The 27656-nt window shown below is 37.4% G+C and overlaps 2 protein-coding genes across 6 annotated transcripts in view; one reads left to right on the forward strand and one right to left on the reverse strand.

Annotated features, from left to right (window-relative positions):
* Positions 1–10831, forward strand: part of RAB5A (RAB5A, member RAS oncogene family) — a 31630-nt gene extending 20799 nt beyond the window's left edge. For all 3 annotated transcript variants that reach the window (XM_037524952.2, XM_037524969.2, XM_037524961.2), the window contains exons 3-6: positions 2488–2639; positions 2864–2986; positions 3739–3832; positions 9367–10831. In XM_037524952.2, the coding sequence (XP_037380849.1) occupies positions 2488–2639; positions 2864–2986; positions 3739–3832; positions 9367–9482 (485 nt within the window). In that variant the 3' untranslated portion in view covers positions 9483–10831. The remainder of the gene's footprint in view (positions 1–2487; positions 2640–2863; positions 2987–3738; positions 3833–9366) is intronic.
* PP2D1 (protein phosphatase 2C like domain containing 1) lies at positions 911–27430 on the reverse strand. Of its 3 annotated transcripts, none has more exons than XR_005127975.2 (4): positions 27227–27426; positions 22603–23666; positions 7459–7540; positions 911–1305 (listed from the first exon to the last, which is right to left on the reverse strand). XR_005127975.2 is itself a non-coding variant. In XM_037524924.2 (3 exons), the coding sequence occupies exons 1-3, from the start codon at positions 27244–27246 to the stop codon at positions 11038–11040; spliced, it is 1902 nt and encodes a 633-aa protein (XP_037380821.1). In that variant the 5' UTR covers positions 27247–27430; the 3' UTR covers positions 10194–11037. The 3 variants fall into 3 exon arrangements, 1 of the variants encoding a protein (XP_037380821.1); XR_005127974.2 differs by lacking the exon at positions 911–1305 and adding an exon at positions 1564–2015; XM_037524924.2 differs by lacking the exons at positions 911–1305; positions 7459–7540 and adding an exon at positions 10194–11855 and having other exon boundaries at positions 27227–27430.
* Positions 27431–27656: the final 226 nt, after the last annotated feature.

The raw sequence follows: 27656 nt of genomic DNA on the forward strand, positions 1-27656 counted from the left end.
CTTTCAAACAATCTCTAGTAAGCTATTACTTTTATAATTATAATGATATCTGAAATGATAATAGTGCCAGCAGTAAATATTCTTGTTTTGTTTCTAGATTTACACAGAACTGCCTATGAATGAAATGTTGATTTTTTTTTTTTAAACTTAGGGAGTAGACAGCTAGATTTGAAGGAAGACTATTAAATACATGATAATGGTTGTTGACTCAGATTTCCTTTTGTTATTTAAATAATGTGATTTTTTTTTTCTTTTTTAACCTACTGTTGTGTAACAGCTTTGTATTTCTGAAAGAAATCTCAACCTAGTTGTGGACTATTCTTTTAATATGTTGGTTGCATTTTCTTTTCCTGTGTCTTATTAGGAATTTTGTAAATGTGTTTATATAAAAAGATTGGTGACCTTTGTGATAGCTTAAACTGGTTTGAGAATCAGATTATATATTCCCTCGCTTGAAGTTGATTTAAGGAAGTGTAAATGTTTTTCTTACCAGTGTATTCTGTGGTCATACTATGTCTTGAGAGAAAACAAAGTCTGAATGTAAATAATCCACTTTTTCACATTGATTCAAGCTATTCTTGAGATAAGGGTTATTTTCTGATTCCTGTCCTATTTTTTCTTTTTATTGAAAAAGAAGTGAAGACTTAATTTTAAGTGCTTAATTTTTTGGTTTTTTTGGTTCTACAGGAGAACCATTCATGACTGAAAAAGTAACAGCACTTTCTCAGTATTTACCATAAATACAGGATTTCAGAAATAGAGATTTTCACTAATTTTGTATGGTGAGGCAGGTTTGAATTAGAACATATTTTAAATATAGAACTGTTTATTAGACTCTTGCTTAAAATAGACATTTCCAATTTTGATGTTTGAGAAATCAAGATTACAGTTGCAGGTACCAGCAGTTGCTGATAATTGCAGCAGCCGCCACTTGAACTACTAATAAAAACATGAAAAATGAATTATGTCTAATATAAAAGAGATAATCTGATTAGACTTGACTACTTTGGCACATTTGATTAGTAAATTTCTTTTGAAAAATTGCTATCCCTAAGATACTGCTACTATGCAGAGAAATTAATTGTAATTCTTTTGCATAACGTGACAGTTTTAGAAAACTTTATAACTATAAATCCATGCCAATTTAGGAAAAAAGTTGAATATCATATCTTGAGCCGAAAGTAAAAGGGATGGAAGGAGCATATCAGCTTATGATGAATGACTACAGCATCAGGGGTCCAGCTGCCAAAGGTGATGAGGGAAACAGATGCTCTGAGGTGTGGTTGTGGTCATACCCGCATGCTGCTAAAAATAAATGGCTGTGTGAACATGCTGTACACAAGTATCTTTAGTAAAACTAGCCACCTTTAGAAACTTACTCTAATAGTTAGTTTAAAGCTTAGTTGATATGATTGATTAAAAATCCATATTTTGTAAGTCAGCTTCTTAGTTTTCATAACTTTCTGTTGTGGTATAAGAATGTTTATTCCTAGAGCCAAGAGATTTATATTTATAGTAGACATGAAGCAAATTCAGAAAATAAGTGATGCAGTAATTCTTTGTGAGAGCTGACAGTAATTTTAATTTTAAAAGCAAAAGTATTATAAAGTGATCATTAAAATCTGAAAAAAGAACAGATGGAAAGGAACAATCCAAAAAAATTCTTCCTGGAAAGAGTGAAAGATCTAGGAGTAAGCAAGTTAAGTCTTGACCGAAGTAATAACAATGATAGTATCATAATGTTTTGAAGGAATAATAATTAACAAAAATATTTAATGGTAGTGGACTGGGACTAAATCCCTAAGGTATAGCAGTAAATATCAGAGAATGGAGCAGAGGGTATGGTGTTGGCAATGTAGATGGTAGTTACAAACAGCTTTTCTCCAAGTTTCAAATATGTCAGTACTTTAGTCTCTCCTTATCTTCAGGGGATACATTATCAGGCCACCAGTAGATGTTTGAAATCAAATAGTTCCAAGCCCTGTACCCATAGTTTTTTTCCTGTACATACACACCTAAATTATAAATTAGACACAGTAAGAGATGAACAGCAACTAATAATGAACAATTATAACAATATACTTTAATAAAAGTTATGTGAATGTGATCTTCCTCTCTTAAAATACCTTATTTTGAGACAGCATTTGACCCTACTAGGTAACTGAAATCTCAGACAGTAAAAAGGGAACTTCCTGTGTTGTGTGTGTGTGTGTGTGTGTGTGTTTACAGTTTGTAAGATCATTTTACAATAATTTGTAGAACAGTGTCAAAATTATTTAAATATTATAACAGGCTTTTTAATAATGCAGGAAAAAGATCTGTGCTTTTACTGTGAACGTCTTATGTGAAACTTTGAAGTCACAAATATTTAAAGGCACTATTAACTGTGGTTCTGCGACATACCAGGTTTTCATGCTTCTTTATCCTATATTGTGAAAATGCTTGGGGGGGGAATGATAAACTTACTGCAGAATTTTCTTCTTTCAGCTGCTTTTCTTACCCAAACCGTGTGTCTTGATGACACAACAGTAAAGTTTGAAATATGGGATACAGCTGGTCAAGAGCGATATCATAGCCTAGCACCAATGTACTACAGAGGAGCACAAGCAGCCATAGTTGTATATGATATCACAAATGAGGTAAGTAGAAATGCAGTAATGCTAATTTTAATGTTCATTCATTTTTGTAATCACAATTTCAATTTTGAAAAGCTCTTCGAGTTTGAAGAGCTAATTTTTTTAAAAATAACAAAGTCCTATGAATTTCTGAGAGTCATACTAGATAATCTATAAAGTCTTGCTTTACAAAAATATCACTAACCATTTTTGAGCCTATGCCAAATGGGTATGTCTTTGTTTCCTAGGAGTCCTTTGCCAGAGCCAAAAACTGGGTTAAAGAACTTCAGAGGCAAGCAAGTCCTAACATTGTAATAGCTTTATCAGGAAACAAGGCTGACCTTGCAAATAAAAGAGCTGTTGATTTCCAGGTATGTTGGATTTAACTTTAACTTGAAGGCACATATATTTTTGCAAATGTTTCTTATGTATGTATACTTGAATTATAACTTTAAAACCATGCAAATAATACAGATTACAAAAACAAATATATACTATAATAAATTATCTTTAGATAGCTTTACATAATTGTGATGTATGCATTGTGATTCAGAGACCTAAACAATTACAAAATAAGTAATTGTTGATGTGCAGAAATACATAAAGTAAAAGGTAGTTGGTTGCCTTCTATCCTAGTACCTCTACCCCTACACATACACATAACCACAGCTACACATCCTGTGGTTTATCTACTATCTAATTAATCGTTAATTAAAAATGTTTCCTGTGCAAAAGAGAGAAAGTATCATCATTTAAAACTAAGCAAATACCTCTACTTAAACATTTTAAAAGTCCCCCTGTTTCTCTTCACCTTCTCTCCCAAAAAAGTTTGGTTGGGGTCATTATATAATACTAACGATGGGATAAATTTCTATTTTAAATGTAACTAGATGGGAGTGAAAGGAACTACTGTTTTTTTCATCATTAGGTTCTAAGTGTATGGTACATTTGGTTTCACTTCATTCTTGTGACAACTATGTGAGGTACATATATTATTGCTCTAATATGCCTCCCCACTGTAGAGTGCTAGATAGAGCATTTCAATTACAGTCAAATATGACCCAACCATATAACATTTCAATATAGCATATGCAAAGGATATATTTTTTTTTTCCTACAACAGGAAGCACAGTCCTATGCAGATGACAACAGTTTATTATTCATGGAGACATCAGCTAAAACATCAATGAATGTAAATGAAATATTCATGGCAATAGGTAAGATTTGCTTATTCTAATGATTAATGTGGGCAAAACCGTTTATACTAGAACATACGCAGTTTGACAGTCTTTCAAAATTGTTGTATTTTCTTTTTTTAAATGATTGTACTGCCTTTCTCAGTCTGTGCTACCAAGCATTATTTTGTTGGTGTTACTGCTAAATGCGAAAAATTACTACTTATTATATCCCTTTAGTTCAGGTAAGGGTCTTTCAGGGAAGTTGAAAGCCTACACTTTGAGCTGGTAGTCTAAGCAGACAAACTTCTAAGAAGTTTGGTTGTAGTCATTATATAATACCCATGATGGGATAATTTTCTATTATTCATGGAGACATTTTGCTATATGGAGAAATTTTGATGTATTTTTTTCATTAGATTATACTTTTTTATGGAAAGGAAGATAGTTTTCAGTGTGACATTTAGGTATAATGAGATTTTTTCCTCACTGATCAATAACTCTTTTCATCTCTTAGATGTTCAGGGCCTCCCGGGTGGCACAAGTGGTTGGGACGCAACCTATGATGCTATCCACAGCCACTGCAGCACGAGTTTGATCCCCAGCCAGGGAGCTCCTCACATGGCGCAGCAGACCTCTCCTGATTCACCCGCTGCTCCCTGCAGCAGTATATTTCAGTCAATCTGCCTGTTCTGTTCCACACTCTCTCTGGTGAATCCTCTCACCCCCACACCTCTGGCCTGTACCCCAGTTCTTGTATGCATAAATAAATAAATTAAAAAAAAAAAAACAGATGTTCAAAAAACAAAAATAGAGCACTGTTTTTGTTTTTCAAGTTTTTTGAATCATTGATTACTTGGCAAAATTAACAGAGACCTCAAATTTAACAGAAATGCATGATACAGATCGACACATTTAATATAAACATCGTAAAGAAAGTTTCAGAATTGGGGCATAGAGAGAGGGAAGGCAAAACCACATCTAAACTCCCTATTACCTCAATGGTTATCTGAACAGAGTGCTCTTGCCTTTCCTTTAAGGAACCTTTGACTTTTAACTATCCCTTTGAAGTACTTTTAAGTTTGTTTGTTTTTTAGAGATTTATTTATGCATACAAGAACTGGGGTACAGGCCATAGGTGTGGGGAGTGAGAGGATTCACCAGAGACAGAGTGGGGAACAGAACAAGCATATTGACTGCAATACATTGCTGAGGGGGGAGCAGCTGGTGAGACAGGAGAGGTCTGCTGCGCCATGTGGGTAGTTCCTTGGCCAGGAATCAAACTCATGCTGTAGTGGCTGCAGATATCTTCATATGTTGCATCTTAACCCCTTGTGCCGCCAGGGAGGCCCCATTTTAAGGTTTTTTTTTTTTTTCCAAAGATTTATTTATGCATAGAAGAACTGGGGTACAGGCCAGAGGGGTGAGAGGATTCTCCAGAGACAGCAGGGAGCAGAACAGGCAGATTGACTGAAATACACTGGGGAGCAGCATGGCGAGTCAACCCACTGCCGCGCCATGTGGGTTGCTCCCTGGCCAGCTAGGGATCAAACTTGTGCTGCAGTGGCTGCGGACAGCTTCATATGTTGTGGGTTCTTTGTTTTTGTGTTTTTTTTAAGATTTATTTATTTTTATACAAGAGCTGGGTTATAGGCCAGAGGTGCAGGAGGGTGAGAGCTGGGTTTCACCAGAGACAGAGCAGGGAGCAGAACAGGAAGATTGACTGAAATACACTGCTGAGGGGAGCAGCACGGTGAATCAGGAGAGGTCTGCCGCGCCATGTGGGTTGCTCCCTGGCCGGCTGAGGATTGAACTTGTGCTGCAGAGGCTACAAATAGCTTCATAGATTGCATCTTATCCTCTTGCACCACCAGGGAGGCCTCCAACCCCCTTTTAAGTTTTAACTGTCCCACAGTTGCTGGTTGTAATAAAATTGGAGGAGTAATTAGGAAACGTCCTTTTTTTTCCTATAACAAAAAAGAGTGAAAGTATTCCTGTTGGCCTTATCTCCTAGTAATTTTAAGGTGGGGATTTTATGAAGGATCTACTTTGGCAGCTCTCCTCTTTACTTGCCTCCACAGTATTCATGTGTCCAGCACTCCTTGTTCCATAATATCTTTTACTATGCAGTAGTATTAACTGGAGTGCCCACAGTCCTATTCCCAAATAAGAAATAGTCTTTTATATGGCAATTTAATGAATTGACAGCTTGTCAGAGGCTAAAGAATACTCACTGAAAGTGGCAAGAACTCTCAGAATTATCTTTCTCAAAGTGAGAGTGTTTAATGGTGACTTAATCAGGAAAAATCTGCCTGTTCGTATTTTCCTTAGATAATCAGGTTTCGGCCTCCCTGGTGGCATGGGTTAGTCTCAGCACTATCAAGCTATCACCTGCCACTGTGGCCTGAGTTCAATCCCCAGCCAGGGAGCTAACCCACATGGCACAGCAGACCTCCCCTGTCTTGCCTACTGCTTCCCCTTGGCAGTGTATTTCAGTAGATCCACCTGTTCTGCTCCCCACTCTGTCTCTGGTAAATCCTCTCACCCGCCCTGCACCTGTGGCCTAGACCCCAATTCTTATATGCTTAAGTAAAATAAATCTTTGGAAAAAGAAATTTAAAAAAGGGTTTATGATTTCTTGGAGAAGTAATAGCATAGCTGTAAAAAGGATTGTGCAGCAATCAGTTAAAAAACCGATATATGCAGAACCACATTAAAAAGTTAACAGGAAACAAGAAGATAATAGGTTCCTCAAATCAGACTTAACTTTTTTTTTTTTTTAAAAGATTTGTTTGTTTATGCATACAAGATATGGGGTACAGGCTAGAGATGCAGGTGGGTGATAGGATTCACCAGAGACAGAGTGGGGAACAGAACAGGCAGACTGACCAAAACACACTGCTGAGAGAGGAGCAGCGGGCGAGATAGGAGAGGTCCACTTCACCATGTGGGCTGCTCCCTGGCCATCTGGGGATTGAACTCGTGCTGCAGAGGCTGCGTATTGCTTCATAGTGCGGTGCTTAACCTCTTGCTCCACCAGGGAGGCCCGAATCAGACTTAACTTTAAACCTTTATTAAGACTTCATCAGATGGACTTCATTTGTACTTTTGATTCAAATGTGCTATAAAAACGGTTTTGCTGCCCCTTTTTTTGAAATCAGAACATAGTCTGCATATTAGTACTTTCAATTATTTTTCTAAAATTAGAATGTTTTTGGGTGGCGCAGCGGTTGAGCGCTGGGTTGCAAAGCTGGCCACAGCCTCTACAGCACCGGTTCGATCCCCAGCTGCCGGGCGAGGGTCCCACATGGCACGCAGACCTCTCCTGCCGCCCACTGCTCCCCTCAGCAGTGTACTTCGTCACTCTGCCTGCTCTGCTCTCCCCTCTGGCTCTGGTGAATTCTCTCACCCTCTGCACTTCTGACTGTACCCAGTGCTTGTATAAATAAATAAATAAATAAATAAATCTTTAAATAAAATAAAATAAAATAAAATTAGAATATTTTTTCCTTGAAATAAATCCCAGGTGTAAACTGAACTATGGCCTATCCTTTCTTTTACCAGATTGATAACTTAATAAACCACACAACATACTCATGTTTTTACTTTTGATGACTTCCTAAAAGTATTGCACTTAGTGAGAGAGCATCTACAATAAAGTTACTTACTTTTAATTTGTTAAGTCTGCATGTCTTTAACTGTTTATAATCTTCATTAATTTAAATGTAGTATTTTTAGCTCCTCACAAACCTAATCAAAGACAAATTGGTAAGCTGCATTTATACATACCCAAAAGAGCACCAAGTTCACTTTGGCTTATACTCGATAAGAGACACAATACAACTTCTCACAATCCTAAGATGTGTTTAGTTTATCCTTATACCATAAAAATTAGCCAGTAGAAGTTGAGCACTCATTCCAGTGTATTGTCTTCAGCTTCCTAATTTCACTCAGATCTGAAATATTGAGTCTTTGAAGTATGCCAAAGATCAGGGCAAACCAATAATAATATCAGTTATAATAAAGTTTATAATGCTAGCACACTCTTTGTCCCTATAGGCTTTTTTAAGTTTTTTTAACTGAGAATTTTCCATTATTACCAGTTAGGTACCCTCCCTCCAATGAGTTATTCCTAGAGAAGGGGCCCAAGGTATGAAACCTTTTCTTCCTAAATCTTAGTGCTCCTTATTCTCCAATCCATTGTCCAGCCCATCATCTAGGATTTGCTGATATAGAATATTAAAACTAAAGAGGATAAAAGATTTTACTAGACAATCAGATTTCAAGGTTGAGCATTTTCAACTTTTCTGTAACCTAAGCCAAAGCTAAATTAAAGCTAGAGTCATGCATAGTAGCCTGTATCCAAAATTAATAAAAGGTCATTTCCAGCTTCCCTTAAACTTCGTACTCTTAGAGAAACCACTCTCCCCACCATAAATCCTGTATATCAAGAATCTTAGGGTTCAAATCATATTACATCTACTACATCGTTTTTATTCTAAATCAGTGAAAAAAACTCCAGAGAATATCCATTAGCTTTAACAGAGCAAATCTCATAATCTATTGGTTGAGAAGCTTTTGTCTAAGTGTATGGCAAGCCATGTTTACCTGACTTAAAATTGGGAAAGTTTTTTATATAAAGATTTATTTATTTATGCATACAAGAGCTGGTATACAGGCCAGAGATGTGAGGGGTGAGAGGATTCACCAGAGACAGAGTGGGGAACAGAACAGGCAGACTGACTGAAATACACTGCTGAGGGGAGCAGCGGGTGAGGCAGGAGAGGTCTGCTGCCCCATGTGAGCTATTCCCTGGCTGGCTGGGGATCGAAGTCGAGCTGCAGAGACTGCGAACTGCTTCATAGTGCGGTGCCTAACCCCTTGCGCCACCAGGGAGGACCCAAAATTGGGAGAGTTTTTGATCCTCAGAATCAAGTCCACTTATTTTAGTCAGAACTGTGAATCAGATTAGGGTTTTAATCAGCCACAAGAAAGGAAAATGGCAGAGGTTTGAAATGTGGAGTCTGTGGAAGCCAGGAAGAAAATGGGACATGTAATCTGCTGTAATTCTGGGTGATAAGTAGATTGCATGGTAGAGGACAAGTTCTGCTGCAGTGGTGGTGATTATCCTGATTTGTTCTAAAAGTCTTTGTGACAGCCCAAAGAATATTGATAAGAGCTGAGCTGCTGTTTTATAAACATTTTAGCTGTCCATCTTTACTATATTTTCTTTAAATAATACAAGTATGAATGATTATGAAATAAAGTACAACTTTTCTGTTATTGTTAGTGAGTCTGTATGAAGAATTAACTACATTTTTCATCAAGTTAAGTTTTAATTGTGAGTCTGTATCTGGTCCTCATGTTACCCTTCCTTTAGTACACTAAACTTCCTGAGGGTGCTGATCCAGTGGTTTGGTATTTAATAAATACTCAGTAAAAAGTGATTAAAAATAATGAACATAATGGTTATATGATATTTTGAGATAACAAAAAGAAAGCTTATCAGTAAGCTGAGAAAGTAATTCTAATGTGAATATTCTAATTGTGTTTATTTTGATAAATTTTTTTCTCAGCTAAAAAATTGCCAAAGAATGAACCACAGAATCCAGGAGCAAATTCTGCCAGAGGAAGGGGAGTAGACCTTACTGAACCCACGCAGCCAACCAGGAGTCAGTGTTGTAGTAACTAAACCTCCAGTTTGAACTAGCTGGAATAGTCTTCTGCTTCCTAAATGTTAACAGTGGAATTGGAGCATTTAACCAGCCCAGTATGACTTCCAAAAAGAAGAGACTTATGATAGTCATTTCTAATACAGAATTATTTTAAGTGTTTTGAACTTAATTTTTAATAATGTGCATGTGACCCTCTGGCTAATGTTTCAGCAGTAGAAAGGGAATATGAGAGCTTTACGTACACGTGTTTCCTTGGAATGTTTGGGTGGATCATATTCATTTCTCATCCCCAGGTATATAGGCAAATAACTATCTGGAACCATAATTAACCAGCCAGTTCTATGCAGAAGTCTTATCAAAAAGCTTTGGAACTTAGGAATTTGGGCCTTCAGATACACACTTTTTTTTTTAGAAGGCGGTTCTAAACATACTTATGCTTAGCTACAGTACTCAGGCATCCAGTAATTTCTCCTAGTATCTATACTTAAAGTGTACATTCCACATTTTAACAGATTAGCTACAAGAAAAAAAATAGTCCCATATTTTCAGGGGGAAGGGAGACGGAATGAGCATTAGTGGCATCTAAATTATAGCCATTCCTTTAAAAAAAAAATAAAAACACAGGGGTAAAAATATCTACTGTAACCCCGTCTTGTTTTAGGGATATGAAAACTAATGAATGCATCTTAATGGATATGTTTCCCTTCAAACATATGAGCTCTTCAACAAGAGAAAGCAGGTGTTTATGATTCTGTTTAATCACTGCTGACCATTACATAGGTTTTTCTGTTCGAGGGCAGGGAGAAGGGGCTTCTGTTCCCTTTGGACATAAGATAGTCAGTGCACTAACAATTATGTACATTCAAACTTGATTATTTTAAATTCATTCTTCAGCTGTACTGTAAATAGGGTACTGCATTGTAGTCTTCATATATGTTTATTACTTTTCTGTAATATTTAAGAGTTGCTTAAAAGTATACAAAATGTACAGTTACTAAAACAGCTAATTTTTTTCCTTCTCTCCCCCTTTGGAAAAAAGGGGCTTCAGTTCCTACACAGGCTAGAACCATAATAAACAATGTATGTGTAATTTGTAACATAAGTATTGCGAATTGTTAGTAACAATCTTGCAGCCTTGTTTCCCAAAGTTCATCTTTTTGATCAGTTCAGTATATTGCACTAATTGTTTTAGGTATTTTCATTATATGAAACCTACCATGTGTCAGATGATTTAATCTATTTAAGTGTTGGACTGTTAGCAGAACTTGTACATTTACAGTGATTCAGGATTAGTAAGGAAAACAGTTCACCAGTGTTTAGTTTTATATGAGGTGCTCAGGTTGGAATAAAGTGGTATAAAAAGCAAGTACTGGCTTTTTCTCTTTTTTGACGTGGAAAGTGAACATACATAAACGGTAAAGTATAAGCTAAAATCTGCTTTGACATTTTCTTTATTACATTCTTAAAAATGATTTGCGTGTTACTGATATATCACCCTAATAATATGGTCCACTGAAGTAATGCCTTTGTGGAGTTGTATTTTTGCACTCTGAATAATTAGAACTTTATCTTTTATGCCAGAGCCAGATACTCACTTCCCTTGAGAAGTATCACCATGACGGTAATGTTGTTTCTGGAGCCCGCTGAGAAGGCAGCATTTACAAGTACCTGGCTAATATGCTCGGCTGCACCTTTGTAGAAACTCTTAGTGCATGATTCTTTTTCTTGTTCTCTTGAATCTTTAGACACACCATCTCTACCACTCAATCCAGAAGTTTCTTTCTCCATGTAAGGATCACGATTAGTCACTTCTGGTAGAAATGTTTCTAATTTTTTAGGGTTACTTGTGAAATGTGTAGAAAATTTTGGATCTAGCAAAAATTCTTTTAAATTCATAGTTGAAATACCTTCTGTAGATTCAGATTTAGACTGAAACAGTATCTGGGCATTACTTTCTAATTCACTAATCCTTGGTACTTTGATTGGGAAAGTGAGAGACCCTTTGGATGACAAGTATTTGCTTTTTTTGGTAGAACAGTATCTTTCTTTATACATTTGAAATGCTGTTATTGCCATTGCAGTGACTTCCTCCATATCCAGAACTTCCCAAAGTCCACTAGTGGCTAAGATTAGGAATTGACATAAGTTATTTATAGGGACAGAAATAGTTTGAGGTGCTGGAATAATGAATTTTTTCAGTTTGAGATTTCCATGAAATCCAAGTCCTCTTGTAATATTTGTTTTCCCTTCTAGGAGCCCATGTGGTTCATTTGGACTAATTATTGCTCCTTCCTGAAGTACTCGTCTTCTTTCATTTATGTTTTTTGTAGTATGTTCTTTGGTTAGGTAAAAGCCTTTCCCATTTCTGCATAAGAGTGCTTCCACATCACCTAAAAGATCAATTTTTAAAAGTTGATCCAAATGGGATTTATAGAGGCATTTTTTTATTTGTTTGTTTGTTTGTTTGTTTATACATGCACTGGGTACAGTCAGAAGCTCAGGAGGGTGAGAGAATCACTAGAGCCAGAGCAGGGAGCGGAGCAGGCAAAAGGACCGAAGCACAATGCTGAGGGGAGCAGCGGGCAGCAGGAGAGGTCTGCGCGCCATGTGGGACCCTCCTCCGGTGGCCGGGGAGCAGCCGGGGATCGAACCGGCGCCACAGAGGCCGTGGGCAGCTTCGCAACCCAGCGCTCAACAGCTGTGCCACCAGGGAGGCCCAATCCAATTGAGATTTAATAACCAATTGTATCAAAGTATGCTGATGACTTTATTAATTTTGTGGTTAAGAGCATAAAAGGCCATTTTTTGAAAGTTTAAATATGTAACATAGTTTTGGATGAATTATAGTAATTCAGATTTAAAACTGGCAGGTATCACTCACTTTAAACATTTTAGTGTTTAAAATACTGCATTTAGTATTAAAATAATTAATGGATGTTGGAAAATAATTTTATGAAAGCTTTTGGATATTCTTTAGTAGCATTAGGAATCAAACTTTTTTATAACTAACATTCCATAGAGCAGACATTCAAAATGTTTCAATAAATGCCTTTTCAATTAACACAAATGTTGATTTTTTTTTTAAGTGGAGCTCGACTTTTTTTTTATTTTTTATATCGCTGTTCTTTTTTTTTTTTTTTTTGAAAGATTTATTTATACAAGAACTAGGGTACAGGTCAGAGGCACGGGAGAGTGAGAGAATTCACCAGAGACACAGCAGGAAGCAGAACAGGCAGACAGACCAAAGACACTGCTGAGGGAAGCAGCAGGTGAGGCAGGAGAGGTCTGCAGCACCATGTGGGTTTCTCACAGGCCAGCTGGGAATCAAACCCACTCTGCAGAGGCTGAGAACAGCTTCACCATGTGGTGCTCAACGTGCCGTTCCACCAGGGAGGCCCCTTGACTTTTTTTTTTTATTTAAAGATTTATTTATTTATACAAGCACTGGGTACAGTCAGAAGCGCAGGAGGGTGAGAGAATTCACCAGAGCCAGAGTGGGGAACAGAACAGGCAGACTGATGAAAATACACTGCTGAGAGGAGCAGCGGGCGAGTCAGGAGAGGTCTGTCACGCCATGTGGGATCCTCGCCGGTGGCAGGGGATTGAACCAGCGCTGCGGAGGCTGCGGGCTTCGCAGCCCAGCGCTCAACCGCTGTGCCACCAAGGGAAGCCCTCCTTGACAGTTTTTAGCTGGTAAAAGTTATGACAAGCAGGTACGACTTATTCAGAATTAGAGTGCCATGATAAGTTATTGCCAGCCTTAGCGGATTCCTCTAACGTGTGGTTATAAAGTAAGTCATATAGCCCTGTGATGACGAAAAAGTATGTATTCATGTATTAAATGAATAATACTCAACCAACTTTAAATTGAACTCTTCAATTGAAAACTGAAATCTTCAAAGTTGATTGCAGTTTGCTCATGATTCCGATGAATCTGTTTCTTGTGCTTCATTGAAATAGTAAGAACACCTAAACACCTGAACTAGTAAGTGGATGGTTGTAATGGCCAAAATTTTTTGGTTTTTTAAGGGAAAAAAACCTTTTTTTTTAAATTAGCAAAATTTATTTTTCTCAAGTTTTTAGGAATATAATTGTATATTAAGTACAGGCAATCATTTTTCTTTGTGTAGACTCATTTATGAAAGGTTATCCTGAGATGGGGTTAATGATTGAATATTGTACCTTCAAGAATTGAAATTGTTAGAATAAGACAAAAGTTAATTTAGAATACTGTTTTCAAACATGGTGTACTTGGAATCAGCTTTGTTGTTCCAAGAGTTCACGTTTAATCCTCCTTTTTTTTAGGTAAAGAAATTGAGGTTTAAGACTAAAATCCATACAGATGTGGTTGAACAGAAATAGCGTAAGCTGGCGACCTATTAGTGTTGGGCATAGACTGAGCCTGTTGTCTCATTTATATAATGAGAGTTATTAACATGTGCTATTGGTTGGGACTTACAAAATGATGATATATATGTGGAAAATGTTTTAGAAACCTAAGAATTGTATATATGTTCTAAAAACATGACCTCTTATTTCTTTGTAGCTTGTTTCAATAATACATTAACTTGTCTTCTCTGCTGGTCATTCTACTGATACTCTGCAAAAGGTAAATCAGTAAAAAGAATTATTTTTGCTGGGTTATAAATTATTAATGTAAATCTGGAAGGTGTTATTGGGATACATAGCCCAAAACTGCTTTTACATTAGAAAATTTCTAATTTTCACATGTAAATTGGGGAACATAATTTGACTCATCATTTTCAAATCCTCTGACTTCCTGATTTAAGTGTGGTAATCTAAAACCCATTCAGCAAGAAGTGGTTTTTTCCCTTCTGTATGATTTGAAAAGAATTATTGTGGAAAGGTAGTAAATTATTTGCCTCTACAGAGAACTTGGTAAATGTAACTTTATGCATTACTTGCCAGTTTGTGTTTTTGCTTAACTAGTATTTTTGTTTTTGTTTCTGTACTAGAAATTTAGTGTCATGTAGTTCATTTTACTATTACGAACATCCTTGGGTTCAGCACAGTAAAATTTTCTAGAAGGGCCATTAAATCATAGTTTGAGTTTTGTTCTACCATTGACTTGTGGTCTGACTTTAAGGTTTTTAAAATTTCTTTGACAGTTTTTCATCCTGATAAGATGAGAGATAGTGCCTCATGAGTAACTCGCATTCTTAAACCTGAGTTTAAGAAAAAGTGAAGTGTTCAGTGTTTCACAACTACTCATTTCTATAGCCCAGAAGTAGAGAATAAGATTCAAAACAAACCCCCCCCCCAAAAAAAAAAAAAAAAGATTCAAACCACTGGAAGAATACTAGTGGAACAGACACGAAGAATAATTGGGTGTGCAGAGTTAGCTTTATTTCCTGAACCAAAGGTTCATATGCTGTCCTCCACAGATGGAGTTGTTGAAGGCATTTAACTGCTTTAAACTGAAAGCTGCAATACAATAGTGAACAAAAATCCTCAAGGAAGATGGGAAATTGGAGGAAGATTGTAAAATAATACTGGCCATGTGCCTGGAGCACTGAAGGAAGGAGTAGCAACTCTTGGCAGTTTTAAAGAAAGATTGACTTTAAAGAAAGATCCCTGTAACCTATGGAGGAAAAGAGAAAATTAAGTGGCGAAAGATGTGATGAAGACCCTCACAAGCAATTTAATGAAGCCGAGCATAAGTAATTCATATTTCTGGACAAAGATAACATTTTCCCATAGTTGGAGAAATTTGTGCTTTTCCCAAAAATGTTAGAATAAAAATGGAACACGGTGACTGGAAGAACAACTTGGGGACATTAATCACGGGGATTAAAAAGGACTGCTCTGAGATGATGCATAAGTCTTTTTAAGATGGCATGTATAGTCAGATAAAGTGTTTCTTAAACAGAGTTCAGTCCTGCAGTTGCTGGGTTATCTCTAGTGAAGAGAAAGTAGCAGTGTAAACTTTAGTGACCTGGAATCCCAGTTTCCCTTAACAGGGAATGAGCAAGATAAAGATTTTTGCAGATAAACTTGAAGATGATAGGAACGGTTTAAGAATGGGAGGAGAGGGCCTCCCTGGTGGCACAAGGGGTTAAGCACCACACTATGAAGCAATCCACAGCCCTTGCAGCATGAGTTCGATCCCCAGCCGGCCAGGGAGCAACCCACATGGTGCAGCAGACCTCTCCTGTCTAGCCACTGCTCCTCTCAGCAATGTACTTAGGTCAGTCTTCCTGTTCTGGTCCCCACTCTGTCTCTGGTGAATCCTTTCACACACACAAACCCCTTGCCTGCTGTACCCCAGCTCTTGTATGCATAAATAAATAAATCTTAAAAAAAAAAAGATTGGGGGGAGAGCCAGTTTATAAGAAAAGGAAACATACCTAGAATCATTGAGTACTCTGGGAATAAAAGATGGCTTGTTTAGAAGGTCATGGGGAAATGGACTTGAAAGCCTGACACTTACTTGAATCCCAACTTTGTGACCTTTATTAACCTCTATAATACTGTAACACCTGCAGTGTCATTATTTTGTCAAGATTGTGAGGATTTAAGAAGGTAGTTTAAAAAGTAGACAATTGATAGAGGTTATTTAATTTTGCATTCCATGAGAGGGGAAATAGGCAGAGTGGTTATCCAAAAGAAATTTGAATATAAAAGAAGTATGCCCAAAATGGAAGTATAGTAGAAACGCATGTAAGTGATGTTATCAAAAGATGAGCTATATCCAGCTTTCAGGACTTTAATTTTGGCAGCAGAGGTTGAATCTAAGCATTCATGGAGACCAGATTTATCACTGCCTTCTGATGATTAATATGAAAACTTTACTGATTGGAGCTAGTTTTCTTAGGATATTCAAAGAATCCCTTTGTTTTCATGTACACCTGGAACTTAACAGTATTTTATATATATCTGTCTCGAATATATTTGAGTCCCCAAAATGGAGAGACCATGCTTCCTTTTTTTCTAATGGTTCCAGGAATTTGTTGGCATGTGACTGCAACGTCCATTCTCCACTTCGATCTAAACATGGTTTTCTACTTCTCCCTGTGTGTGTGTGTCTTCTCTGTCTCTTACAAAGATAATCTGCCTTGGATTTAGGAACAATTTGAATAATCCAGGGTGATCTTAACACCCTCCCTCAATTTAAGCAAGGTAAGACCTTATTGTGGGCCATTTAGATGAATTCACATCGTACACCGCATCCTTTCTAACTTCCCCTAAATTAAACTTTTAGGGGAAATTAACAATGAAATAAATACTATATGCAAGAAGCAGTAGATAGCAGAAATAGCTCAGTAAAGAGATTAGATAATAGATTATCAGGTATACAAAAAAGTATAGAAATATGTTTTTTAAAAGTTAAGCATTTGTAATTACTTGCATGGAGCAAGAAACCATAAAATGACCAAAATTTGTTTTAAATAACAAAGGGATTATTTGACCATCCGAAGAAAACTAGCTCAAATCAGTAAAATTTTCATATTAATCAACAGAAGGCAGCTAACTATTGAAAGATTTGGGAAATAAAAGAGCTGGAACATGAAAAATTAGTGAACTGGGAGAGCTATGTGAAGAAATTGTCCAAATACAGCACGAAAGAGTGGGGAAAGTCATACTAATGTTGGAGAAGGTCTAATGTAATTGTAGTCAGAACTCCAGAATGTGACATAGGCAACACTGGAAAAAAGAATGGCTGGCATCAGTTCACAAAGTCAAAAAGTCCAAAATATGTAGAAGCTTAAAATTCCACTTGGGGCTACATCATGGTGAAGTAATGCAATGTCAAAGACAAAGAATATGTTAAAAGCAGCCAAAAAAGAAAAAAACTGGGTACTGTCTTTTTAGCAACACAATAGAAGCCAGAAGAGAGAAGAATGATTCAAAATGTCTGGGAGTCCTTGTATTGCTGATGGGTATTGCTAATGGTGATTAACTTCAGAGCATGATTAATCAAGCGTAAGGGAAGCAAGGTGGGGCACATAAATTTTTCTTTTATTAAACACGACGGGATTTAAGGATCTCTGAAAAATTCCTCAATAAAAGCAAAAAGAGGGCCTCCCCGGTGGCACAGCGGTTGAGCGCTGGGTTGTGAAGCTGCCCGCAGCCTCTGCAGCGCCGGTTCAATCCCTGGCTGCTCCCCAGCCACCGGAGGAGGGTCCCACATGGCGCGCAGACCTCTCCTGCCGCCCGCTGCTCCCCTCAGCAGTGTACTTCGGTCCTTCTGCCTGCTCTGCTCCCTGCTCTGGCTCGGTGAATTCTCTCACCCTCCTGCGCTTCTGACTATACCCAGTGCTTGTATAAATAGATAAATAAATCTTTGGGAAAAAAAGAAAAAAAAAAAAACAAAAGCAAAAAGAACACTAGCAAAAGTTATTTAAACTTTTCAGAATGCTAGAAATTGACCAAAATTCTTACAAACATTTACAAAGCTAAGGTAGGTAAAAATAGAAGGGTTTGTGGTCTTGTAACTTGACCTACTCCCAACCACTTCAGCTCTGAGGTAACTGAAAACCAACAACTTTGTAATTGTGCTAGCTGTGAAAAGCAAGTCAGTCTCTACAAAAGGATGACTTTGAATCTTTTTAATAATAATAAAAACAATCCATTCCAGAGAATTGCTATTCAGACTGTTTTGCAACTCCCTGGAAATAAAGGCTCCCTTCTTAAGCCTTGGGTTTATTTCACCTGGCTCAGAGATTACCCTGTGCAAATAACTTTGTCCCTCAGGGTGTTTGTCAAAAACAATCCACAGCAATTATTTAAAATCACAGCTGCCTGAGGCATGAAAGCATTTGGGACTAACTTGAGGTTCACCAAAAAAATGTGTAAGAAAAAGCTGAAGAATGAGCGTTCACAGAGGATTTTGAAAGGTTTAGGACATTTCCTATTTTCTTGGGAAAACAGGAAGTGTGCACATACACAGTCTGTACCTATGCCCTAGACCTTAAGAGGCCCCATTTTCTCATGAGTGATCTTGAGGCTCAACCCAAGCTGGAAATAAAAGCTGAGGCAGAGTTGCAAACCGACATTTCTCATAAGACATGCCTCAACAAAGAATCTCTGAGCAAAGGCAGACTTAACTACTTCAAGGCATTTAAGGGAAGCTTCCAGTCATTGGCTGACCATTAAGATAACCAAGCAGAGACTTCGTGTGTGCACATGTAACAGAATAAGGGCTTACTGAATTAGTCCAGGACAATCATACACCAAACAGTGGCAAACTAAGAGGTGGAGGACATGTGTCATTTAACTACCCACTTTTAAACAACAATTTAAGATAAACATGAAAATAAAATCCATACACAGGAAAAAAGTGCAAAAGTGCCCCAAGGAAGTCTACACATTGGACTTGACTCTTTTTTGAAGAATGGGACTAATGATCCACTGATAGAGAATACTGAAAACTACAACAAACTAGAGATTTTGGAGTTGAAAAGTATAACACAAGTGAAAAGTTCACTAGAACAAACCAAGCATCAGGTTTTAACGGACAGAAGAGTGAAAAAATGACAAATTGGTAAATTGTGATTGTCCAGTCTAAAGAATAGAAATGAAAAAAGGGAACAGAGACCCGTGAGATACCTCCCCCCAAGTCAATCAGCGTACACAATGTGAGTCCAATCAGAAGAAAAGGAAGTGAACAAAGAATATTTGAGAAATAATAGCTGAAAACTCCCCAAAGTACAGAAAAAAAACTCTACATTCCAGAAACTTAATCTTCAAGTAAGAAAAACTAACTGTCATCAGTACTGGGCCTCCCTGGTGGCGCAAGGGGTTGAGCACTGCACTATGAGGCGGTCCACAGCCTCTGCAGCATGGGTTCGATCCCCGGCCGGCCAGGGAGCTACCCACATGGCGAGGCAGACCTCTCCTGACTCACCTGCTCCTTTCAGTGGTGTGCTTCCATCAATCTGCCTGTTCTGTTCCCCACTCTGTCTCTGGTGGATTCTCTCACCCCCCGCATGTCTGGCCTATGCCCCAGCTCTGGTATGCAAAAATAAATAGATCTTTAAAAAAAATGTCATCAGTACTTTAACACATCATTGTCAAAATTTCATAAAACAAGGGAAAAACCTTGAAAGTACTATGAGAAAAGTGATTCATCACATACAAGGGGAATCATGGAGGCTACATGGCCAATATGTGAAGACATCCTGGAAATACAAAACTCCTTTTCAACATGAAGAAACACATTTCTAGATAAAGACAGCTTATTCATCACAAGCAGACTTTGCCAGGCATAAAGAAAGCTAAAAGGAAACCATCAGACTGAAATGGAAACACTTTTAAATAGTAACTAGTATCCACCAAAGAAAGGTAAGTATATACAAAAATATAAAACAGTAAAAATGCATTTTAATGTATAATGCTTTTCTTCTGATTTAGAAGAAAATACATCAAACAATTATGAAATATTGTAGGTTTGTAATTATATGAAGTACAAAAACAGGGGAAGTAAATAGAGCTATGTTGGAGCAAGGATGTTAACATCTTCTGAAATTAAGTGGTGGTTTAGACCTGGAGAAACGGGAGGATAGACTGCTGACTGTTAATGGAACTGGGTTTCTTTTTTAGATGACAATGGTGTTCTGAAATTGAATCTGGTGATATTTGCATGTATCTGAATATACTAAAAATCATTCAGCTGTACACTTTTGCAGGGTGAATTACGTACTTTGTGAATTGCATCAATAAAGCTTTTAAAAATAAAAGCACTGGGGAAATAAAAGGAATCAAGTAAGAATCCCTTAATATTTATAAGAAGCGAGGTTAAATCTGTGGCTTGGCATAAGGGGAAAAGTGTAATTATATATTCTGCATAAATACATTTGTTGTTATCCTATGAGAGTCATTGAAGTAAAATAAGAGAGCACCAAGAGAAATTATAAAATGCAATATAAATGTGAAGTACTAAGAACAAAAAATATCAAGGCTCTCTCTTTAGAAGTATCTTTCCACATGCACAAATTCAACGTTTATTCAATGGCTTCGTCATTGCACTCATGTTTCATTAAAATGTTTCATTTTAAAATGAGGTTCTTTTTTTAAATTTTAGAGTCGTGATATTTTACAAATTTTAAACAAGAATGAATTTCTCTGGTATAATTGGTCTTGTTTTATAAAATACAAAATGTACTCTTGGTAAATTTGTACAAAAGTTTATTTTTTGTGATCCATTTAAATTTTCAGGAGCACTTTTGTACATAAACCAAGACCTTTCTTTCACAAGTTGTATTTTTTTTTCCCTGCTTATATTAAAATGAGAGATGCCTAAATGAAAACAGTTTAACACAATTAGGTAAGCCTGGAAATTAAATCTAAAAATATTTGACCTGGAGATTAGAACCAATTAAACAGCAGGAAGCCTGGACGTAGTGAATCATAGTAAACTAGACATTTAATGATAGTGTCTACTTATTAAATAGCTGATAATGCCTCCTTTAATTTTACAAGAACCATGATATCTGATATTTTCTAATGAGATCTCAAGTCCAAGAATATGGGTGAGTACCGGAATGGTCTGAAGTGAGAAAACTCTCCCTGAAAAAGGCCTCTTTTGCAGAGCTTTGGAACCTCTGCATAGAGCCTGAGAAATAACCAAGACACCAAAGAATTGGCATTGCTTGGTTCCTTGGTATTGCTCAATCTGAATTTCTCCTCATTTCAGGTTCAGAATCAGAGCTAAATCAGAAATAGGCTGAATTTCAGGGACTTGGACATCTTAACAGTTTGTGTTTACCTGGCCCATGTTCTGAGCCATGTTTGTCACAAAGTCCCGCTTGGAGGCCGCCTCCTCCAGCTCTGAAGCAATCCTGTTCCCAGGCAGGTAGCATGATAGAGTGGGCTTAAAAGCACCCATTCCTATTACTCTGAAATCTTGAACAAATTTTCTCTCGTCTCTGAGTTTCCATTTTCTCATCTGCAAGATGGGGTTATCAATACTGATAGGATTTGGGGTGTAGAGGATAAAATGGTTAAAGGCACAAACTTAATAAGTGGTAAGTCCTAGAAATCTAATGGGCAGTATAGGAAATTTAGAGACTGATAGTGTATTATAATCCTCAAATTTGCTGAGACTAAAACTTACTTATTCCCACCACTAAAAAGAATTATGTAACATCATAGAGGTGCTAATTATCACTACAATGGTGATCATATTACAATAAATTAATCAAATTAACATGTACACATTAAACTAGCACAGTTACATGTCAAATATTTTTACAAATCAACACTTAGTATCATTAGATATCAGTGTAATTGTAAGACTTAAGTGAGAAACAACTGTTCAATATAATAATTCTATCTGAAACATCTTGTGAAAGGTCACATGGAACTCAGGTTTAGCTTTGCTAAAACTGTTTTACCTCTGGACTGGCCTCCACTTTGACAAGTATTGTCAAATATATTAGCACTGACAGTTAACAAGAATTGCTTCCTGAAGTAGAACAAATGGAAAGCTGCCAAATTTTTGGAGAATAAGAAAATACATGGTCAGAAAGCTAAGACATGAACTAGCATTTTCTCTCAGATGAAATTGGTGCTTCTTGACCAGTGAGCACAAGAGACTACCAGTTTGAGCAGTGATACTAACAGTACTCAAAGAACTTGCCACTCTCCTGACGGGGAAGGTCAGGAGAACTTGAAAAACATTAGAAAATGTTTTTCAATTTACTTACTAAGATCTAAACAAATTTAACATATTTATTTGCTTTGCCTTTATGAACAACTATATGTCATGGTAGTTAAATCATCATCAAAACTACTGCTTGTGATTGCTATCTCTAATTCCGTAAGATCCTATATTAAGCAAGTATGTTAAATGAATAAAATTAAGAATTTCCTTTCCTGTAGTTTCACTGTGACCAGGACTTGATTTACTAATTAAGAAAAAATAATTTTTATGTTTTGGTCACATTATTTTATATATGTGCATCCCTGAAAAATAACTACAATCATTTTTGTACCTGCAATCTGCATTTAAGCTGTAGTTATTGATAGTTTCTTCAGTTGGTCAGTGAAATTTCTAGGCATTACATTAATATATCACTAAATAACAGACCACTAAATACTTCTGGAAGCCTGACAAGTTTTGCTGCCAGGAGTAAAAAATGGTAAATGTAACCTGGCACTATTCAGGGTACATACCAGTGTTTGCAATGTGCAGTACTCCTACTCCAGAAATTAATTGTGATGTCTTCTGAGAAGGGAAGGTCTGTGCCAAACCACCGAGGTCATGCGTGCTTCTCAAATTTTTCTTGTCGCTGAAACTTCCACTCCGGCTTTCCAGCATACAAGCAACTGCAGAACAGCCACTCCACTGAACCCTGGATTCTTCTTTCCTTCCAAGACGTAAAAGCCTATCCATTCTCCAAAATGCTTTTGCAAAGGCTTTGTGTATATCCTCATATTCACACTCCATTGCTTTTACTTTTTTCTTTGTGGAGAAGAAATCTTCTATAGCTGTGTAATCTTCCCTAAACACTGTGCAAAAGGAATCGATTACATTTTGTTCTTCAGGGGTCATTTGGTAGGAAGGATCACGTGTGGAAAGTTGATGGAGAAATAAAATTGGGAGTTCCCTTGATGTCAGGTCTGCAGCGGAGGCACCATCATACCCCGCAAACAAACCAAAAAAACACACATCGGGTTTATTGCCAAACTTCCTAACTACTGTGAATTTATCATGCATCTCAGCTCTCCATGTAGAATTCCTGTCATTACAAACGGCTATGCTTTTAATTAATATATGGTAGAGTTTTTTAGAATATATGTAGCGCTTGTGGATGTTATCAATAATCTTATAGTATGCTGGCAAGTGTTTCTTCAAAACTAGTTCAAACGCATGATTAACACTCGCTAAGGTTTTTTCAGGGTATGTAAGAGATGTTAAGAGGTTGGTGATTGTAATCTGTCTTTGAGCAACCATTGCTTCCTGCGTGGGTTTCTTTTTACCCAGCCACTGAAAACCCAGTGTGGCCATAGCTTCATGTAGCTTTTTATGGAAGAAAATTTCAGAAAGGCCAATTTCATGCTGGCAGATGGAACAGGGAAATGTGACTTTATCTTTGACCTGCTCACTAAGGTCTTCAGTGTTGGTATATGATTGCCTCTGCCTTCTTAAACGCTTTCTTCTCCTTGGAGGTGGGAGTTCATCATCAGAAGTAAGTGAAGACTTTTGCATATACTGTCCCCTTGTTTTCAAAATCACTCTGCAAATAGGATGAAAGATATTTAGGTGCCAGGAATAATGCAATAAAAATATCTTTAACTCCTATCTTCAACCAGCCTCTTATGCTTTGACTAGAATTAAGTATTCTGATGCATCTTTTTGTGATTCTCCCTAAAACACACAGTAACTGCTCAATACTTAGTAATTTACCTGTGTGTGCCTCAATGTAGTTGGACAAAACTTCCACAAAGTCAGATAGACATCTAAAAATAAACACTGAGAGAAATTAGCACAATGTTACAGCAATGTAAAGGTATATGCTTGAGACATGGGAATATGATTTCAAATATGAGTGTAATTATTTTTGTACTCCATTTTGTCTTGTTTAAAGCACTTGTCCTAATTAAAGAGTTCTTTTAAAAATGAGGGACACCAAAACTAAGCAGAATAATGAAAAGAACTAATAGGACAGAATTTTTTTTAAGACTACAATGGAAAGGAAAGGTATAGACCGAGGAAAGGAAAGATGTGTAACTGGAATGATAAGTTTCTGGAAAGCGGGCACCTTTCTTTCAGAAGTATCTGGTACAGTGCATGAGGTCATTTTATCTACAGATCTTTAGGGCATGGGCCTCAGCAAGGGCCTATGGGAATATCAGAGACCTGAAATAATATACTTAGGTTATAAAATATTTTTAAACCTGAAAAGTCAAAGTTGGTAGTTCTAAGTGTTTAGGAAAACTAGTTAAATTCAGTTTAGTTCATATATAAATTGTAGTTGATATGGGTACATTTAATGTGTTAGATGTAATAAGAGGTGGGGCCTAAAACAATGTGAATACCCAGAGTCCTTAGGGACTCAAAACTTCCCAGACGTAATAGGTATTCAAGAATGTTGATGATTCTTGTAATAAGAAATAAACCCATTTTGTCATAATGACAAAATAACAACAATATGTTAGGGGCCTCCCCGGTGGCGCAGCGGTTGAGCGCTGGGTTGCGAAGCTGCCCGCAGCCTCTCAAAGCCAGTTCGATCCCCGGCTGCTCCCCAGCCACCGGAGGAGGGTCCCACATGGCGCGCAGACCTCTCCTGTCTCACCTGCTGCTCCCCTCAGCAGTGTACATCGTCAGTCTGCCTGCTCTGCTCTCCCCTCCGGCTCTGGTGAATTCTCTCACCCTCCCGCGCTTCTGACTGTACCCAGTGCTTGTATAAATAAATAAATAAACAAACAAACAAACAAATAAAATAAATCTTTAAAAAAAAAAACAACAACAATATGTTAGCATAATCATTATTTAAGGTTCAATACAGGATACAAAATAGAAATAAAAGAATGTTCTTATACCCTACCCCTCTCTCAATTCCAAAATCCCAGTCCAGTGGGAATCAATACCTTGTTATTTATCTTTCCAAATATATATTATATATATTTATATGTACATGTTTATTTAAATATATATATATATATTTCTGAGATGTAAGTGGGGTCATATTTTTCAGACCATTCTAGAAACTGCCATTTTCACACATTATTATGTCATGGCCTCTTATTGAAAGTTTAAATATGGAGAGACAACATAGACTTTGGATCTAAAAGGAAGCCTTCAGTTACTATTTGACAGTAGTCAAATTATATAATTTCTGTGAGTATTTTCTTATCTGTAAAGTTAACAGGCTTGTTTTTAGCATCAAATGAGATAACTGGTGATTTAATTGGCAATAAGGTACATTAAAAAATACCTTGGGCTTCTCCGGTGGCACAGTGGGTTGAGTGCAGTGCTGTGAAGCTGTCCGCAGCCTCTACAGCGCCGGCTAGATTCCCGGCCGGCCAGGGAGAATCCCACATGGCGCGCAGACCTCTCCTGCCGCCCGCTGCTCCCCTCAGCAGTGTACTTCGGTCCTTCTGCCTGTTCTGTTCCCCGCTCTGGCTCTGGTGAATTCTCTCACCCTCCCACGCTTCTGACTGTACCCAGTGCTTGTATAAATAAATAAATAAATGAAAAAAATAAAAATAAAAATTTCCACTTCATAAATCCTCCCAGTCTTCTCAATGTATTGCCAAGTCCCGGCTTTGACCACCAGCAGATTTTTATTTCTTAAATGGAAAATTATAAAATTACATAAAAATAGAAAAATATAATGAGCCCCATGTACCCATCACCAACTTCAACAATTACCAACATTTTTCAAATTTTAAGAGAATTTTTTAAGATCATTAATAAATTGTCTATCTTCTGTACACATCATGATTGACTAACTACCATTATTTTTTTTTTAAACTCTTCTTTCATCCATGTTTTCAATCTCTTTGCTTGATTAGTTTTACTGGTATTGTAAAGCAAATCCCAAAATTATATCACTTTCACCCATAACTACTTCAGATTCATTAGCAAATTTAATCAGCAACCATTCACGTCTTCAATACCTATAATAAATAGACCAGGTACTATGTATGGTGCTAAAGATGATAGACGACAAATCTTGTGCCCTGCTCTTGAAGATATGAGGGGAGGAATCTGAAAACCCATCCATATGCTCATACAAAGGATTAAGCTGAACAGATGGGGTTTAGACAGAGCGCCATTACAGTACCCAACCAGAGACTAACCCTTTAGCTGAGAATTGGCATCATGAGCGCTGAGAAACTGACCTAGAAAAACTCAACAGTTGGAAGAGATCCGCAATTCAAGGCAAATCCAAGCAGGTAGAAGGAAGAAGAGGATCAAGCAAAGGAAATGGACACTTAATAGTAAGTATGTCAGTTCTTTTGACCAAAATATTTATCAAATATTTTCGTCATTACTTGGTAATAGTCATATAAAAGGTAGTTTTTTCTGAGGCCTAATGAGCTGTTGGAACACTACTTAAGGCACCCTAATACTGATTTGACCTAGAATCGAACCCTTATATCAGAACTTTGTTTTTCTATATATAAGGGGTAGCCACAATATAGCTCCCTCTGGGAATGATTCTTCGAATGTAATATGTCATTTGTTTGTTCATTCATCCTCTCAACAAATACTTGATTGTCTACAATATTCCAGGTGGTGTTTTATTTGCTGGGGATATAGCAGTGAACAAAACAGGCATATATCCTGATGTGCAAGGTAATATGGGAAAAATGAACATATATCAGGTAAAGATTAGTACTATGAAGAATATAGACAAATAAGAGTGTAGGGAGGTGCAGAAATCTTTTGTATCAAGATTCAGAGGGATCTATCACTCATCAATGCCCGTAGTCTAAAGGAAGCCAAGGGGAAGAAAAAGAGGGCCTCCCTGGTGGCGTGAGGGATTAAGTACAGCACTATGAAGCTATCCGCAGCCTCTGCAACAGGGAGGTGACACACATGGCGCAGCAGACCTGTCCTGTCTCACCTGCTGCTCCCCTCAGCAGTGTATTTCAGTCAGTCTGCCTGTTCTGTTCCCCACCCTGTCTCTGGAGAATCCTCTCAATCCCCGCCCCTCACCCACACCTCTGGCCTGTACCCCAGTTCTTGTATGCATAAATAAATCTTTTTTAAAAAAAAAAAGATTACTGCAGATAACAATTGTTCATTGGCTAGATTTGTTATCCAATAAATATAAAGAAAATTTACCTTAATGCATTCCTTTCCATAGTCCTTTGGAATTGTTACCTTCCTTAGCCCTCTCTCTACCACCATTCCCAGCTTCTGTTGCTCCAAATTAGGTAGCGGTGACGATGACCGTCGAGAGGTGGTGCCAGTGGAGATGGTGGTGGTGGGCCTTCCGCTGACTTGATGGCAGAGCTCTGTGTGGAATGTTTACTACATCACCCGGCACCTCAGCAGGAACCCACTTCATGATTCTGAAAGATTGTGAAGCAATAAGGTCCCAACTGGAAAGAAGGAAGGAACTTGTCTGTGAGAACTGAAAGAACTTTTTTTTAAAAGATTTATTTTTATACAAGAGCTGGCGTACAGGCCAGAGGCGCGGGAGGGTGAGAGGATTCACCAGAGACAGAGCGGGGAGCAGAACAGGCAGATGGACTGAAGGCACTGCTGAGGG

Source organism: Talpa occidentalis, unplaced genomic scaffold (assembly GCF_014898055.3).
Source record: "Talpa occidentalis isolate TD23 unplaced genomic scaffold, MPIMG_talOcc4v2.1 talOcc4.10, whole genome shotgun sequence".
Classification (NCBI taxonomy): Eukaryota; Metazoa; Chordata; class Mammalia; order Eulipotyphla; family Talpidae; genus Talpa; species Talpa occidentalis.